We start from the raw sequence: 18,162 nt of genomic DNA, 5'->3' as shown, positions 1-18,162 counted from the left end.
CGTACCCTTGGCTCTCCAATGTCTGACTTGGAACTTGACTGGATCAGCCTCACCCCTTGATCTCTGCACTGTTTCCCATATGCTTTCGTGCTTCTCCAATGATTTCCCCTCCCTCTAGGCTCAGACCCCATGTACTCTCAGCAGACCTCATGCCAGCGTCTCTGGGGAGCATAATGTAATCTATGCTGAAAGCCTTGACATAATGGTATCCACAACAACAGTGGCAAAGGGCCTTGTATGACGGCATAAACCAGCTCCTACTGTATAGGGGCTATGTTTAATGTAAGGTTAAGGCTAAGATGGGAGGCTCTGTGCTGGGGACAGGGTCAGTTCTTGTAGGTAGAAGGCAGGGGCCTATCTGAAGAGTGAGGGAGCTGGCAAGGTGAAATCATCCTTGCGAAGTGCTGGTCAAGAGATGTGAAGTAACAGACCCAGGCAAAAAATCTGAAAATCATGCCAGTCTTTTCTGACTATAGCAAAAGTCTCCAGGGAAAGACGAGCAGCAGGGTTGAATCCGTAAACCCTGAGACTATGCTTGCTATAAACTTATACTGTGTAAGCTCAGCTGTTTTTGGTGTGTCTTGTCTGTTTCTAGTTTTCCTACAGCTCCTTTTTGGTAAAGTCTTTTCGTGAATATCAGCGCACTTTGGCTGTGCTTAGGGAAACCAAGGAAAAGCATTTCTGTCTTCTCCTGAGCTTTAGGAATAACCTGTGGGACACATGGTGAAGGTGGGAGTGATAACTGAGGCGAGAGTCACAAGTCTGTGGAACAGAGGAAGGATGGAATGAGCAAATAGGATTGAATCAGAGAAAATACAATAGGTTTTAAAACTTTCTCCATATATTTGTTTTGGGAAATCAAATTTCTAATGGCTGCATAATACTTTATTATATCAACATTTGATTAAACATTTTGCTGTTTAGGATATTTTCCCACTTGTTTCTATTTTAATAGCAGTAAGACAAGGAATAAGCCAAAGAGTTTTTTAGCGCCAGAAAAGTTTCTCTGGGCCAGCCCCACTCCTCACCACTAGAGTATGCAAGCAGGGAAACCTCAAGGTAACACATTTGCTATCACTGAACCACTAGTATACGAAACACTCACCCATACCTAGCTCTTCCCCATCTTGAAATGATACAGCTTTTCTCTTCCTCAGATTTACTTCTTCTTGTGAACTTCATTTTTGGTTTCTGAACACTTGGCTTCTCCAATTTACTAAGGTCATTATTAGTTAATATGCTGCTGCCTAGGTATTGCTTGCTTTGCAATCTGAAGTCATCTGTAAATGTATTAAATTCAACTTTTCTTCCTCCTCCTCCTTTCCCACTCCGCTCCTCAAAAAGGGAAAGGCATTGTCACAACGGTTGAGACACCCCATGTATGTCTGTACATGGGTGGTGGGCCTGCTGAGGGGGAATTACCCTTACATAATCCTTCCTCCCCATCCCTTCCACACATTTTCGACAGTTCGCCCTTTCAACTGTGAGCTGATGCAGTGTTATTCAGAGTTAGAAATAATATTACCCAATATTGCCCAGTCCAATCCCCTAACAGATCAGGAAAATGATTTATTCAGGGCCTCTGAACTAATAAATGGAAGAAACAAAACTGAATTCAGGTCTCCTAAAATCCACTACCTGTGAGCTGGAGAGTAATGGGTGAGGGAATGGGGACGCAGTGGTTCTTGTTAAATTATTCATTCAACAAACGTACTGAGCATTTACTTACTACGCGCCAGGTTCTATTTTGGGTGCTGGGGATTCCGTGCTGGAGGACACGGAGGAGACAAAAATCTCTGTTCTTACGGAGCTTTCTTTCTCAAAACTGAAGCGCTTTGCCTCACCGTGCTGGAAGAACCCCCAGTGCCCTGAGTAGAAGCGGTTGGGTCTCATATGGGAGGGAATCCCACCTTTTCTCGGCTCCTGTACTATCTTATCTACAGCGAGGGCTGATTTACTGCAGAAGCAGAAGGGAGTGGCGGAAACCTCCGTAGTGCCCTCCCGCGCCTCTGCACCTCTAAGGCCGGGCGGGGCCGGCTCCAGGTCGCCGTCGCGCACCAGCTCTAGTCTGGGTAATAGGGTCGGCCTCGCTACCCGCTCTGCTTCCCTGCTGGAGGACAGAGAAGTAGGACGCGGCTCTAACGTCATCCTCAGGGAAAGGATTTCGGGCGGGTGAAAATCCTTCCAAGGCAGTCGCGCTCAGTGTCTACCACCCAGGCTAGGGGAGGGACGATGTCTCCCCGACCTGGGGATTTATGCAGCAAACTGCTCTCTCATGCTTCCCTATTAAACATTGCAGCCACACGCTCTTTCAGCCTCAGCTGAGGCCACTGCAGCGTCCCCTCCCCTCCCGCTCCGCCCGCTAGCTCAGACTCCAGAGTCCCACTGCAGCTTCCCAACCATCCTCCCTTTTCTTCTCCACTTCCTGGTTGCCATGGAGACACACGTCATTTAAGTGCCGTGCGTCGCCTTGGAAACAGAGGAGCATCCGCGGCTCGGCTGGGAGACCCGCCCGTGTCACTTCCAACCACACTCGCGGACGCTGCCCGTTAATGGCCGAGGGGAGTCCCGAGCTCGACCCGCTGTTGGCCTCTGCCTCGACCTGAGCCCCTGTGCGAGCGCTTCCGTGACCCAGGGAACCCGCAGGCACTTGCCGCTCTTGGCGCCCAGAGGGCGGAGCTGACACGGGTGCAATTCAGGAGGCTAGGTAGGGCAGGGCGCTTTCGCCCCGTGGCGAGCCGGAGAGACGCCGGCCCTGGGACTGTAGCGCGATCCTCGTCCTGCAGGCTCTTCCCGGCCTCCCCGATCCCGCCCGCACCCTCCGCCCGAGACTCACCTCCTCACGTCGGCTCCCTGCCCCTCTCGGGAGCCTCCTCTTCCCAGCCCCTCCAGGCACCTCTCCCCCTCCCCGTACCTTCCTCCCACCTCGAGGCCGGGCTGGACCGGACCCGGAGCCGCCACCGCCCGCTTCTGCCATTCAATGGAGGACGGTCTGCTGGAGATCATGACCAAGGACGACGGCGACATGCCGGCACCTCTGGAGGTGTCCACAGTGCCGGCCGTGGGGGACGTGATCTCCGGGGAGTACAACGGCGGCATGAAGGAGCTGATGGAGCACCTGAAGGCCCAGCTGCAGGCCCTGTTTGAGGACGTGAGGGCCATGCGGGGGGCCCTGGATGAGCAGGCCTCGCACATCCAGGTGCTCTCGGACGACGTGTGCGCCAACCAGCGAGCCATCGTCTCCATGTGCCGGATTATGACCACCGCGCCCCGCCAAGGTGGCCTGGGCGTGGTCGGCGGCAAGGGGAGCTTCCCGGGCGCCCCTCAAGAGCCGGAGACCCCTTCGCTTGGGATCGAGGACAGCGGTTTGCTGGGTCGCGATCCTGAGGACGAGGAGGACGACGATTCAGAAGAGAAGGAGATGCCCAGCTCCGCCACACCCACTAGTCACTGTGAGCGCCCCGAGAGCCCCTGTGCTGGCCTCCTTGGGGGGGACGGGCCACTTGTGGAGCCCCTCGACCTGCCCGACATTACCCTGCTGCAGCTGGAGGGAGAGGCCTCTCTGTGAGGGGACTCCGAGGGGGCACTACTTTCCCGGGCTGGCTTTGGGTTTCCGAGAGCATGACGCGAGAGGACTGAACCGCGCGGTGCAGCATGCTTCACTCCGACCGCTACTCTTGCGGGTCAGGCGGAAGAGACTCCCTGGAGGAAGCATTTATAGGGTGAAGGACTTTGGGAGCATCAGGAATTCTTTCTGCCTGACCAAGCGAGACGTAGCAAACTGCGGAAAGGTGAGGTTGCAGGAGAGCAAGCGCCCATCTCTGGACTCCCATCCAACCCCCTACCCTGCCCTTTCCCCCTCTCCAGCCAACAGGAGAACCCCTGAATTGTGTAAATAAAATTCTGCTTTTTCTATTCTGAAAAAGGACTTATCTAGGATTCTGGCAAATAATCTCTAACGATTTACCTAGAAATTAAGGAGTTGGGGGTATTCTGTTCTGGCAGCAGAAAATTTACCCTTCTGATGAAATCCAAGCTATTCAGCATTCTGCAGAAGCCTCTCCCCTCACAGATCTCTGCGGCTGCTGATTGGTAAAAGAAGCTTGAGGAGGGAACTGCAGCCCTAGGAGTCTGGGTGAATGGGGTTCCAAGGGCCTCTGGGCTGGGAGGAGCTGACTATCAATGTGCATGAAGACATAGTAGCTCAACCTCTAGGATTCTGCATGCAGAGTGGATCCTGCCTTGTCACTGACTTCATCTGGGATTGCTTTATCCATTCACTGAGGCTTAGAGAACAAAGAGCCCAGTTCACAGGCAGAGACTTGGGGATGCTCAGCAACAGCCCAGATTTAGGGGACACTGAGGGGCTCTTGAGGGCTGCAGCCAAAAACTCTCTCTTTCCTGGCTATACCTGCTTAACTTCAGTTTCCTTTTCCCGTCAACGCTTCCGTGCCCGCTGCCTCTTGGTGCTGCCTCCATAATGTCTTGTGTGCGTTATGTGTGTCGACCTGTGTAGTAGTGTGTGAGCCCTGAGGGGCAGGGCTTGTGGCTCTGGTGTTAGGTTCAGGGGGCTTCAGACCCTTCTGTGAGGCCCAGGCTCTCACGGCGCTCTCCCCTCTCCTCTCCTCTTTCACCCCCACAACCAGGGCATGGAGCATGTGGCCGCCCTGAGGCTCCTAACTGATGTGCTTCCTTCCCACCTCCTCAAGTGGTGACTTTGTGTGCCCTTTCTCCTCCTCCGTGTATCCCTTCTCAGTGCTTTCCTTGGTGTTAACCTTAATAAAGCGGCGTCATCTCCCCTCCTTGCTGACTGGTACAAGGGCGATGTCAGGGTGGGGCTTCTGGACCCACTGCATGGGCACAGGCTTAGCGGGAACTACAGGGACCATGCCTTTCCTCCTCTCTTCTTGCCTCTGGTTCCAAGGAGTTGACCGTCCCTGCCGTGATTGGGACATGCGTTGCCAACTCTACCTGCGGTCATTTCCGACCTGGACCTTCACCTCAAGCTGGAGATGGTACGTGTTGAGACTCCCAAACTAACAAGGGTTTTTGGTAGCAAGAACTCCAGATGTGCAGGAGACTTCTTTTCAGTGAAGCACCTGGCTCCTGGGAGATGATTTCCAAATCTGAGTCCTGGAATGGTAGGCATGACACTTGTTCCATGGGAGGGTTAGGGAAGGGGTATTGTTCAGGAGGGATTGCCCGGAATCTCTGGCAGTAGAGTGACATATCACAAAGGAAACCACAAAAACTGCCTCATGCCTCTTGTGGAGAATGCCTGTAAGGTGTTCCCCCCCCCCACCCACCCCCCCCCCCCCCCCCCCACGGGAGCTTAGATTGACATCAGCTCTAGTCTGCTCCCTGGGGCACTGGAGATTTTCCAAGCTGCTCCAAACAAAATTTGGGAGAAGAATGAGCTGGGGTTCTGTGTGTGTGTGTGCACTTGCACTTGCATATCTGCATATGTATGTATGTGTGTTATGTATGTGTGTGCGTTCTTGCTGTGTGGTTGTTGCAGAGAGATGGAAAGAGCACTGGCACTGAATCTCAGTTCCAACAGTAAATGAGTGCTTGAGACTTGCGTCCTTGCTTGAGGCTTAGTTTCTGCCTGTGTAAAATGGGGACAAAAATTGTTAAGGAGAAAAATATCTAAGATTCCTGGGAAGTCTTGTGCAAATGTTAGTTTTTTCTTACAGTTCTCTTGGGATAGGCGGTGGTGGTGGTGACTGGCTCCTCTGGGAAAATACAATTACTTAGGGAAGGTTCTAGAAGCTCTTGTTTAATATAATCCTTCCCTATCTAAAACTCTTATCATTCAAGATAGTCAAGGGGATGATGAGATTCCCAAGCTGACATGGACTTTCTTCATAAATGTCATGTAGTTATGGGTCAAAAGGGACTTAAAGTCAGCTCTGTACACATAGGATACCAGAGGAAGCCTTGAGTTGTGCAGTGGTTGGGGAATATGTGCCAGGGCTCTAGAGAGGGCAGCTAAAGTATATTAGTGGGGAAGTGTCCCTGAGGGCTGGAAGATAGTTTCCTGTTACAGTTCCAGCATTCTGCACCGATAACAACAATGATAGCTATCATTTATTGAGCACTTACTGTGTGCCAGACACTGTGCCCAATTTTATCTCCCAACAGCCCTATGAAGCAGGCACTATTATTATTTTCACTTAACAGTTCCAAAAACAGACTTCCAAGGCTTGGTCAAGGTCATACAGCTAGTACTTGGCAGAACCAGGACTTAATCCAGATCTTCTGACTTAAAGAACCCTAGATGGGAACCACTCCGTTAATTGCTCTATTGTTTCATCTTCAGAGAAGGAAATCCCTTACTTCCCCAATCAAGAGTCTAAGAGTCCTGAACAGGAAGAAATGCTGGTTTTACTCACTTCTCATCTTCTCAGTGGGAACAAGTAATCGCAGGTCAGGTTTTGGTTAGTGAGCCTTCTCAGGGTCTAGCGGGTGATAATTCAATAATGGCACAGAGAGGATGGTCTTCCGGACTTGCTTCTTGAGAGGAAGAAGCTGATGTCCCCAGATATTCCCTGACACAGATCCATTCGTGTGCCTCTTTCCTGTTCCCTGTAGCTCAGATTCCGCAGAGAGTGACATGAATCTCAAGGCAGCTTAGCTCTTTAGCACCTGTAGAAATGTCTGGTTTAGGCTTTTAACCCTTGATGCCAATTCAGTTCCTCTTCCTATGCCTACCATCCTAAATGGTCATCAGTCCTTTAGCCCAGGGCTCCTAGAAGTTCTCCAGCTCTTCCAAGTCCAGATAGATAAAAATCTCCCCAGATAAAGCAATTTTTCAGCTTTCTTTAGTGACCTGCATCAGCATTTCAGAGGGATACAGCACAGGTTTTTCTCCCACCTCCTCCTTTCTCCAGATTCCCCACTCTCCTCTGGCATTTCTCCTTTGTAATGCTTCTGATGAGTGAGTTTCAGGTGAGATTTCTAACCTGGGACTCATGGATGGGGTCACTATGAATTTCAGGGGGCCATAGCCCCTTGAAATTGAATGCAAAATCGTGTACGTATATTCTCTAGAGAGAAGATCTATTGTTTTAACTTAATTCTAAAAGGTAAGAATTAAGTAAAAAGGTAAGAATCACTGAACTAAAAGATAATGAGACTTTTAAATGCAAAAAATAACAAAGAAGAAATGACCCTGCCTGAACTGATACACCCTTGCCTCCTGGGGCCTCCAGAGTATTTCCCACACTGAATTGAAAGCTTTGCATAAACCTGATGACTTACCACTTATTCAACAAATTCAAACTATACTGATACCCATTAGAATGTACTAAGGATCTTGTCTACCATTATTTCCAAGTCTTCCAGTACTTGGGAGTTTGTCAGAGCACTGCTGATGTGTGGCAGTGAGGTGATGGCTCCCATCCCCTCCCCCCACGGCTTTATGCTGCACTTTATGTCTGAACCCAGCGCAGCGCTGCACATAAGTCATCACAACCCTTTCTGTTTCTGGCGCTCCTGTCTCTCACGGGGAAGTCTCTCAGGGTTAGCTCTAAATCTCAAAATGAAAACATACAACTTCACAGAAATAAGCTACAACTTTAGCGTGGTACAACTAAAACCTGTTCTAGAGAAATAGTTATTTCTCTAAGAGATGCAAACTGGCCTACGACATAAATATGCAGTTTTTTGTGGCTTCAGTATCCACCAGAGTATGGTCTTTGCTTGATATGTATAATGAAATGGCTCACCTAGAAGTATTCCCAGAACTAAGGGACAGTTCTTCCGCAGATATATTTGAGTCTAATACTCCTTGCAAGACAGAAAACTGCTTGCATCTTTGAAAAGGCAGGTTTTCCTAAGCATCTTTCTCCATTTATATGCCTAGAAATAGAAATTCAGCCAAGATTCTCAGCTACAATAAGAAATGATATATAGAAGTACAAAAGGAATATTTTTAAAAGTTGAGGGATAGTTGATGTACAATACAAAAAGAATATTCTTGAATCTTTAGCTACCATTCCCTCCACCCCCCTCCCCAACCCCACACCTCTAGATTGTCCCCAGAAGGAGAATTCCCTCAAAGAAACACAGCCTTTCTGCTTGGAAGCACTGTGCATATAGAAGGACGTCTGCTCTGTAAGTAATGCTGTAATGGTGCCACCTGGTGAGTAATAGGGGCATTGCAAAGGGACCCTCAAAGTAAATTTGTGGTTTTCGATTCAGCAAGCACCACCAAATGCTTACTAAAGGCCTGGCTCTGCCAAATGATGGGTGGCGAGGACAGAAGGGGAACCAAATAAATAGAATGTATTTGAAGGATATAAAAACTAACTGCAGTGAACCCCTAAATGGTCTCCCCTGGCCTCTCACTCACCTATAATCCTGAAGATTGATTTTCCTAAACCACAGCTCTGAACATTCATTCTCCTCAGAAATCTGCATCATGTCCCATTACTTCTCAAATTAAGCATAAAATACAGTGGCGGTAGCCAAGCTCCCCCCAGTTAAGGCCCTGGCATACTTTTAAACTCATACATTTCATTTCAGAGGTACATTTTTTAGCCATCATACCATCAGTTGGAAGCCTATATCATCCAGTCAGCTAGAAACGATTCCCAAGTGTATCTCAGCTCTTTTAATCTCTGGATGAGTGGACTGGATGTGTCCCCCTGGCCCTTGCTACAATTTCTCTTAGCCATTCTTCCCAAATGCAGTCAGGTCCAAATTTCTCCTTCAGAAAAGGGACTTCTGCAGCCTTGGTCACCTGCACCAGCCTCTCAAGGGGTGTCCTGCAAGGCTGCTTTTCCCTCCTGTCTCTTCTGCTATCTGTAAGTAGGAAATCCCCAGAAACAGTATGCAAAAAACCTTTTGATTATGAAATTTTTGCTTTTGTTTCTAGGAATTGGGTTCATAGTTTTCATAAAATTCTTAAAGCCAGAAAAGGTTAACAAACCCTTGAATCAAAATATGCTATTCACCATTCTCTAGAAATGCCCATTTTCCTGCAGCTGATTTCTTGCTCTCTATTATTCTTACTATGTTCCATCTCTGCCAGTTGGAATCTTATCAGTTTTTCGAGGCCCTTCTCAAAGGCTACTACCTCCATGGAACCTTTCCAAATGTGATGTCTTCCTCCCTTAAATATCTAAATCTTTTTGTTTGTAACTCTTTGGGGGACAATTAGTATATTTTCCCTCACTTCTACTATTCTTTATGCTTGTTATTCCCCCTTCCAGATTATGAATATCTTGAGCTGGAACTGCTTTCTCATTTTTATAGTCTCTGAAATATTTATCTTATTTTATTGACTTTAAGGCACTATCAATTGTGTGGCACGTCATTATTTTAGGTACCATTAAGAAAGAAAAAATACTGCCAATTCAACTATCACCATGCTTTCTTATCACATATTTTAAAACTTCATTCTTTTTTTTTTTTTTTTTGCAGTACGCGGGCCTCTCACTGTTGTGGCCTCTCCCGTTGCGGAGCACAGGCTCCGGACGCGCAGGCTCAGCGGCCATGGCTCACGGGCCCAGCCGCTCTGCGGCATATGGGATCTTCCCAGACCAGGGCACGAACCCGTGTCCCCTGCATTGGCAGGCGGACTCTCAACCACTGCGCCACCAGGGAAGTCCCTAAAAGTTCATTCTTATTTAAAGAGCTTATGTAGACTTACTTAGAAACTGAACTTTTTTATATCACTACAATGCACACAAACATAACTGAAAGTCATTATAGTATTATTGTAATTTCTTCATACTGAGTCTGACACTTCTGAATCACTTTTTGACTCAGAGTTGTTGATGCCTGTATTTTTCATGCATTTATATTCTCTGGGCCATTTTGAGTGTTAGTGAAGCAGCATTTCTTGAAAGAGAGGGTGACTATTATCTCTGGGAATTTCTCACAGACCACATCACCTGTGCTGAAACTTTTAAAACGGGGACTTTTTTGATCTTGCCAGTGAGAGGTCAAGAAAGATGTTCAGACAACGACCAGGACTAATATTTCTTCAGAATATTGAAGAAAGCAAAGTCTTTTTCTTATTAAATAGTTTATCTCACATTTAGACCCCTGGGTCAGGGAAATTTACCTTATTTCTACCTCAAGTACTTTAAAAAAAATGTATGGTCTCCTTTTAAGAGGGTTAACAGTGAATAAACATTATGTCATTGCTTATAAATAAAGTAAAAGATGGAATGACATGTGCAAGCTTGCATAGTCAATGACAGCATTAGGACTAGAATCCTGTTCGTCTGAAATAAAAATCAGGGATTTTTTGTTTTGTTTTGTTTTTTTCTCATTAAATGGTTCTGCATCTTACTCTGTTATAAGTAATTACAATATACTAAGGGAAGCTTATGGTGGCTTGGATTCTGCTTTGGGAATAAAAAGGGAAATTGAAAATTCCTTTTAGAGTAGGTGAATAATTCTTATAAGGATGATGGGAAAGACATCCAAGAAGAGAACCATGACTGAATCAATCTACCAGGAAGTATTTACCAACTGCTTACCATGTCTCATGGAAGGTGGTAGGCTCTGGGGAAGACTCCAAGAAGTCAGGGTCCCTGTCCTTATGTTGCTCTTAGTCTAATGATGAGGGGATGATATGTTCTTGAACTGGAACGCAGCGCTTCTCAAAAGGTTGAAGGGAGGGCTTCGCTGGTGGCGCAGTGGTTGAGAGTCCGCCTGCCGATGCGGGGGACGCGGGTTCGTGCCCCGATCCAGGAGGATCCCGCATGCTGCACGGCCGCTGTCCCTGCACGTCCTGCACGTCCGAAGCCTGTGCTCCGCAGCGGGAGAGGCCACAGCAGTGAGAGGCCTGCGTACAGCAAAAAAAAAAAAAAAAAAAAGATTGAAGGGAATGTTTTCTGTGAGCAATGTTAACTGAATTAAGAGAACTTCAATTTGAAAATGGGAATGGTGTGTGTGTGTGTGTGTGTGTGTGTGTGGTGTGTTGGGAGTCAGTGGGAGGGTGGGATGACAAGATAAAATGGAGAGGACAACAGTTAAAAAGAATGCTCACAAAATTTTATACCACAGAGGATATCAGATATGACACCAGAAGAAAAGCAGTAGCCGAAGCGGCATCCCATAATTCTCTGGAAAAAGTAAGTAGAAAAGGGTTGGGGAAAAAAATAAGTAGTTATGGCCTCTACACCAGTGCACAAAGTACAGGTAATATAAAATAGAACTTGAGTTTTTACACAATGAGGAAAATAAAATGTCACATATATAAAGAAACTTGGTATGATGGGACTTATGCCTGGACCATGGCAGTGAAAAAAGGTGGAGTACGTTGTTCCAAAGAAACAGAACTGGGTTCTGATGTGCAACTGGAAAGGAATTGCCAGTCATGTGACACACACCACCTGTTTGTGGGGAATTTGCTTCTGGGATAGAAGCAGCTTCTTTGCTCTGATCTACAGAAAGCCTGCCCTGGCCCTCAGTATTTGTGAAATTCAGAAAGGAAAGGAGGAAGAAAAAGGGCAGGGAGGGAAAGAAGGAAACAAGAAAAGAGACACAAGGAAGTAAGGAGGAGGAATAAAAACAAAAAAAAATGATAGAAGGAAAGTCAGAGTAGTACTGTACATCACGAAGATAGAGTCTTTTATGGGATTTTATAACCTTGAGAGTGGAAACAAGAAAGGAATTATTTAGGTGAGGATAAAGGAGAGGAAAATAAGTAATATCATTGTAAAAATGTGCTAGAGTCTGCCAAAACAGATAAACTCTATTACAGATCCCAGGGCAAGTCATGAAACGGCACAAAGCCAAGTTCCAGAAGTGAAGAGAATGTTGATTTAGTGTAGTCTCATCCTTCATAAGGAAGAGGTTGGCAGAGAATAGATTGCAACTCTGGATCTAATTTTGACCAACAAAGATGAAATTGACTAGTGGAATGGGAGTGAAGAAAATCTTGAAAGACAGTAACTATGGTGATTTGGTTCTCCCTGACAGCCAAGGAGATAAAGTGAGATGTGTGTCCAGGATTATGGGAAAATTGACTTCAAATAGATAAAAGATATGATTTTCATAGCCTGAGATTCTGTGGAGGAAAAGGCTCAAGGAAGATGTGATTCTGTTAAGAATGAAACTCAGTCAGTGCAAGTCCTTTGGAGTCCAATGAAGAGGAGTAGATGCAATGACTACAGGGACCTCTCCAGTGAACTCAGATTTAGAGACGCCAGGCTGAGAGTAGGTATAACTAAGAGAGTAGTCCACATATTTTGACACTTTCAAAAGCATAAACCATATGGCAAAAACTGAGGAATTTGATTACAAAACAATTAAAGATTTATGTTCTATCAACAGCACCATGGACCAAGTTAATAGGCAGATGGCAGAATGAAGAAAATATTTGTCTAAAACTGACAAGGATGTAATATAATCCTAAAATATACATGGAACTCCTGCAAATAAGCAGGAAAAGGACAGCAACCCAATAGAAAAAAAGGGTACAAATAATATCAATAGGCAATGTGCAGAATAGAAAAAAACTAATATGGATATGGAAATTTGATCAAAACCATTATTAATCAAATGCAAATTAAACCAACGATGAGATCAGTTTATATCTATAAAAACAGCAAAAATTAGAAATCTAGACAATTACTAATGTTGTCAGGAATGTGGAAATGTAGAAACTTGCGCTGCTGCTAGACTAGTTTCACCACTTCTGGAAAGCAATCTGGCAAAACCTGGTTACATTAAATAGATTCATACCCTATGGCCCAGCAATTCCTCCCCTAAGAAATATAAAACAAATTCTTTACAAGTCCAGCAGGGGACTAATAGGAGGATGTTCTTTGCAGGGTTACTTGTAGTGGTATGGAGTTGGGGGCAATGTGGGTGTTCATCAATGGAGGAGTGGATAGATGCAACATCGTGAGTGAAGAGTGCACACAGTGGAATAGCAGGCAACAACGTGAAGCAACAAATTAAATATTAGCATCTGGCAATGTGGATGGAGATGAAAAACAGCGCTCAGTGAAAAAAGTAAGACACGGAATGAGACATGTAACAGTAGCTTTGGAGTACATTTAAAAATAAATGCCTACAAAATGATAACTATTTTCTGAAGACACATTTAAACAGATATATACACACTAGAAAACTGCCTGTTTTGGAGGGAGTGAAGATACAGGGTATAAAGATAGAATAAAGCAATAAATAAAGACATAAAACAAGAGAGCCTTTCCTTGCAGGGACCAATGATGGTGTCTCGTGAACTGAGGATTATGATTAATTCCATCCATTGAGGAACAAAAACTTCAAAACAAAACATCGCAAAACACAAATATATCAGCGCTTGGACCATGAACAGAATGGCAACTGGAAGAGGAAAAGCAGGAATGAAGAAAATCTTGCAAAAATACTGACAGCGAAATGGGCTTGTCACTCCAAATAAGAAGTACAAAGAACAGGGAAGTCTGATGCTCAGAGCACATGGGTGCCATTTACAGTTGGAAGGGAGAAAGTAACATTTTTGGAGGCACTGATGTAGATGTTTGAAATACTTTATCTCATTTAGTCCTTATAACCACATTGTGGTAGATACTGCCTCAGCTAAGACTTTTTTGGTTGCAAGAAACAGAAACCCATCTGTATTAGTTTTGAGGGGGAACAAAAAAGGAGCTTATTATAAGGATGCAAGGTTATCTCATAAAACCCAAGAGCAAGAATGCAGGTGGGCCTCCAAGGCTGACTAAAACCAGGGCAGTCATTATCTTGGGCTCTTTCTTTAGAGACATGGTGTTTTATCTCTGCTTCCCTCTCCTCTGACTTCAACCTATTCTCCCTGCTAACTTTCTTTGTTTCTTCAGGTACATGGCAGAAGACAATTGCTCCATAGGTTGGGTGTCTGCCTGTTCCAGCCCTGAACTGATTATACCCACTGCATACCAATTCCAAACTCCTGTGAAAGAGGACTTAATCCATTTAGCTTTGCTGCACTGATTGTACTGATGGTGGAGGGTGGTGTCCCATGGCACTTACTAACTTGATTGCCAGGTTCACCCTTATGGGAGGAGAAAAGGGTTCTTAGGGAATGGGCTGTGTGCATAGCAGATACTCTCTAAAATTTCTACCGCAACTGATAGGACTGTGCAGTATCTGCCAAATGAATGAATGATTGAATGACAGGAGACTCAGGTTTCTTCAACTTCAAAGTGCATGCTCTTTCTAATACAACATGCAGCCTTCAAATGTCTGCATGTGAGATAACTGTTTCCTTTACTTCAGTAAAAGAGAATGGTCTTGTATAAGGGCATACCCAGGAAACAGATGGCACATTCAAATCACAATAATTTGAGGAAGTTTAATAAAGATTTATTTGCAAAGGTGTGGGCATGGTGTAGGGAAATCACAAGGGCAGTGGGCAGTTCCCAGAATCTAGTATTAGAGAGGCTGAGCCTGAAGAAGTAACGGGAGATGGTGGTTCAAACTTAGAAACAGAGAGCTATGTAGAGGGGGTCACATGGCGGGAGTGAGATCTTAGCAAGGGGACTCAAGTGAGTCCACAACCCTCACAGGGAAACAGAGGATTAAATACCCAACCTTACACTCCTACTTCCATCTGATATTCTGCCTATGCTACTCACTGGCTGAACCCAATAGAAAGCCAGGGAAGTAAGGGAATCTGTTGATGTGGTCCATACAGGTTAGCCTCAAAGCCGAGAGCTGGGTGAAAAAGATAAGGAATTAAACAGAAGAAAGAAACAGCTATCTAGATCGTTAGACTGGAAAATAAAAATAAACACGTGTAGTCAGATTTGAAACCCAAAAATGAGATTTTTAAGGGTGTTCCTAGAGGCTCTAGATATGTTTAATTTTCATGTCCTGGGTAAGCCATATATATTAAACTGATTACTTCAGCTGAAGTCACTAATTATGGTGCCTCAGGGGCTTCCTTGGAGGTCCAGAACAGCTCTGCTTTTATTTGGTTAATACAACAGGATTCTGCTTAAGATTTCATTGAGGAAACAGCGCTATAGCACCACCTATAGTCAGGCAATGTGCTAAGGACTCGAACCACAGACTAGTGGGGAAGACAGAAAAGTAAGTAACAGTACAGTGTTAGGAAAACGCACAGGTGATGAAGGGTTAAAGAAAGTCCAGTGAACCCAGAAGGGGCGAGGGATCAAGGAAGGCTTCCCGGAGTCGGTAACTGGAAAGGGAGGCAAGGAAGCTCAGAGGACACTGCCGTTGTCTAAAGAAGGAAGAGTAGCCCAACATTATGCAATTCGCTGAAAGGGGGGCTATCACCTGGAAAGAACTAGGATACAGATCCGCGTACAAGGCTCGTAGCTAGGGTGACTGCACGTGACGGGCAAAGATCTTCGCTCAGTCCAGCCTCCAGCCCTGTTCCGCCCCCATCCCATCCCACCCCACCGACAGCCAAAGGGGCGCGGCATTTCAACAACTGCACTCGGCTGGGGGGACATCCCAAGCCCGAGGTCCGCATCACCAGCTGGGGCGGATGTCTGCAGAGTCTCCCAGAATAGCTGGTGTCTCCCAGACTGGTCTGGTTAGGGCTCTCTTGCCCGGGAAGGGTAGCCAAGGACAAGGCGCTCATTGGTTGCCATAGAGGCGATCCGAGAGGCTGAGGAAGGCTGATTGACCGCAGGTTCTTAGCGCGGGCCACGCCCGCCTCCTCTGCCAGCTGCAATCAGGTCAGGGCCCCGAGGCCTCTTGGGTAGTTTATTGGTGCGGCGCCAAACTGGGCTGGTTAACATGGCGCCGGATTTAGATGGGAGGAGCGCAGGACCGGGCCACAGCTGAGGTCGGGCTGAGTCGGGACTCTCGGTAGAATTCCTGGGTTTTCTTCCCACATTTTCGGCCCTTCGGCCGGGCTGTGGTAACCCTAGAGCCTGGTCGCGCGGTCTGGTGACCAGTGACTTTGTATCGGGAGATGACGCGCATTTCATGATGGCTTCTAGTTAATGCATTTACAGCAGCTTTCGCTGTCCCTGTGGGCTCTTCTTGTGCCCCTAGGGACCAAGGCAGAGGCTGCAAGGGATACAGGGCCAGGGCGGTGTATCTCTAGCGCTACAGCCCCACCATGCGTCGGTTCCCGTCTGGCGCCCGTGGTTCCTGGGAGCCGGACCTTGGACCAGAAAGTGCGTGGCCTTGAGAAGACAGTTCTAGGTCACTCAGCCTGGTTTTCCAGCATTCATGACCTTACTTGCCCTTCTCCAACCACGTTGAACGCAACATTTTTATGACGAATCACGCAGTTCCTCTTGCCTGGAATTACTAGTCTCTGCCAACGCCGCACCCCGCCCCATTTTCTACCTTTTAAGTCACTATTCTTTAAGGCTTAGATCTAGTATCACCTCAGTATAAAGCCTGCCCATTCTTCGGGATAGTTATTCTATTACCTCTTAAGGAGTGCAGGCTCAGGAAGTGGTGCCCAGTTAGTATTGCGGCTATGCCATTTGAAATGCGCTGTGATTTTGGGCAAATTACTTAACCTCCTTGAGCCTCAGTTTTGCTTCTCAAAATGGAGGCAGTAGTATTACTTCAAGGGTTTTGTGAGGTTTAGATGTAACGTTGTTAGAACCTAAGTGCTTAATAGTTGTGAATGCTGTTATTATCTGCCATCCCAATGTACTTTGTACATTGTACTCTGTTATTATCTGTCATCCCACTGTACTTTGTATAGGCTTGTTATTAAGTTTGCCCATTGTATTACCATTATTTGTTCTTATCTGCCCTGTTAGAGCTTAAAAGCTGGAACTGTGTTTTGTTTATAGCATCAGCGTAAACAGTGCTGGGAAAATGTTATATTATTTCTCAGAAAACTTTGTAAAAAGCACCCTTTCCTCTCTTTTCGCGTTTTTCTTTTTTTCTTTCCTTCACTTTTTCTTTTTACTCTTAAAGGCTCCTTGAGACAGGAATTTTCAAACTTGGAGAGGGAGCTGAGATCCTGAGGCAAGAATAAGCACTTCTTTGTTCTCCATGGTGACCAGGAAAGCCTTAACATTTCCCTTGACTACACTTAGGGCAAGCTTCTTCTTGACTGTTGTCTCCTGATCTCTTTTTTCTCAGCGCATTTACTTTAGAAACTTGCAATTACAAATTCTTTCTCTGCCCCTTTGAAATGTACAGAAATCTCCCTAAAAGCCCCTTGCCAGTTTTAAGACCCAGGGAATGTTTTCTCAAGAGCCATCCCTTTGAAGTGTAATCCTCAAGGAAGATAGCACCCCTGTTTCCTAGTCTCTGAGGGAGGGTAGGAGCCCAACTTTACTGGGTGTCTTGCTCCAAATTGTAAAATACAGCAAATAAACTTACTTTTCCTTTGGGTAAGAGCAATTACCACCCACAGGTGGCCTAAGATCTCCCTACTGCAGCTCTTAAAAACTCTCCAGCCACTTGTTTCAGCAGAGTTGAATTCAGTCTCCTACCTCTTGCAGTAGCCTTAAATAAAATCTTTCTTGCCTGCTTAACTTTGCCTTGGTGTAGTCTTTCTTTGATAATGTAAATGTTTAGGTTCTGTGCTTATTGTTTCTTCTTGATTACAGTGTTATCTCATTTCTTACTTCTTGCTGTCTAAGAAGTGCTTCTCACATGTCCTCTATTATCTACAGATTCACCAATTTGGGCTGAAAAGAGTAGAGCTTTGTGGAGTGAAGCTACTGCTTCAATTCACTGCAGGGTAGTTAGTATGTGATGTGCAGGATGTGGAAAGAGCAGTACATCTATTTGAGGGCATCCCAAGTGAGGTGTGTTCATCTTATGGAATTAGCACCAGAAAACAAAGCACAGGCCTATGCCCTTTCCTTTCCTATCTGTTATGAAAGGAGCATGAGAAAGATGTAATTTTCAAAAAAAGAGAACAGCTGAGAATATAATGCCCTCTCAAGGGACACTGGCTTTTGTTAAGAAGAGAAGCTAAGCCAGAGAGGAAGGGTTGCAAATAGAAAGCATTCTGCAGTGGTGGAGGTAGTGTGGAGAGGTGTTCCTTAAAGTATGGGGAATTAAGTGGACCCATTTACGATGAGGAGGTAAAGTGGTATAGGACTGAATTGGAATGAAATGAAAGATGGTTGAGAAAAACAGGCAGTAGGGAGAGGGGAGTTAACTAGGAGTATGGGTAACAGGGAAGGAAACTGGTAGCCTAAGAAGCTTGGTAGAAGTACTTATTACTTGGATCTGAAGGGAAATATCAAACAGTCA

At 45.8% G+C, this 18,162-nt stretch overlaps 1 protein-coding gene across 1 annotated transcript; it reads left to right on the top strand.

The window, feature by feature from the left end:
• Positions 1-2,523: 2,523 nt before the first annotated feature.
• On the top strand, positions 2,524-4,802 carry CCDC184 (coiled-coil domain containing 184). Its single transcript, XM_032646234.1, has one exon. The coding sequence runs from the start codon at positions 2,981-2,983 to the stop codon at positions 3,566-3,568; it is 588 nt and encodes a 195-aa protein (XP_032502125.1). The 5' UTR covers positions 2,524-2,980; the 3' UTR covers positions 3,569-4,802.
• The last annotated feature ends 13,360 nt before the right edge of the window (positions 4,803-18,162 follow it).

This window comes from Phocoena sinus, chromosome 10 (assembly GCF_008692025.1).
Source record: "Phocoena sinus isolate mPhoSin1 chromosome 10, mPhoSin1.pri, whole genome shotgun sequence".
Lineage (NCBI taxonomy): Eukaryota > Metazoa > Chordata > Mammalia > Artiodactyla > Phocoenidae > Phocoena > Phocoena sinus.
The sequence above is the reverse complement of the archived record's forward strand: the minus strand, read 5'-3'. Positions and strand labels throughout refer to the sequence as shown.

Excerpts from the sequence above, each read along its gene's own strand:
- CCDC184 (XM_032646234.1), top strand. The coding sequence starts at position 2,981 with ATGGAGGACGGTCTGCTGGAGATCATGACCAAGGACGACGGCGACATG.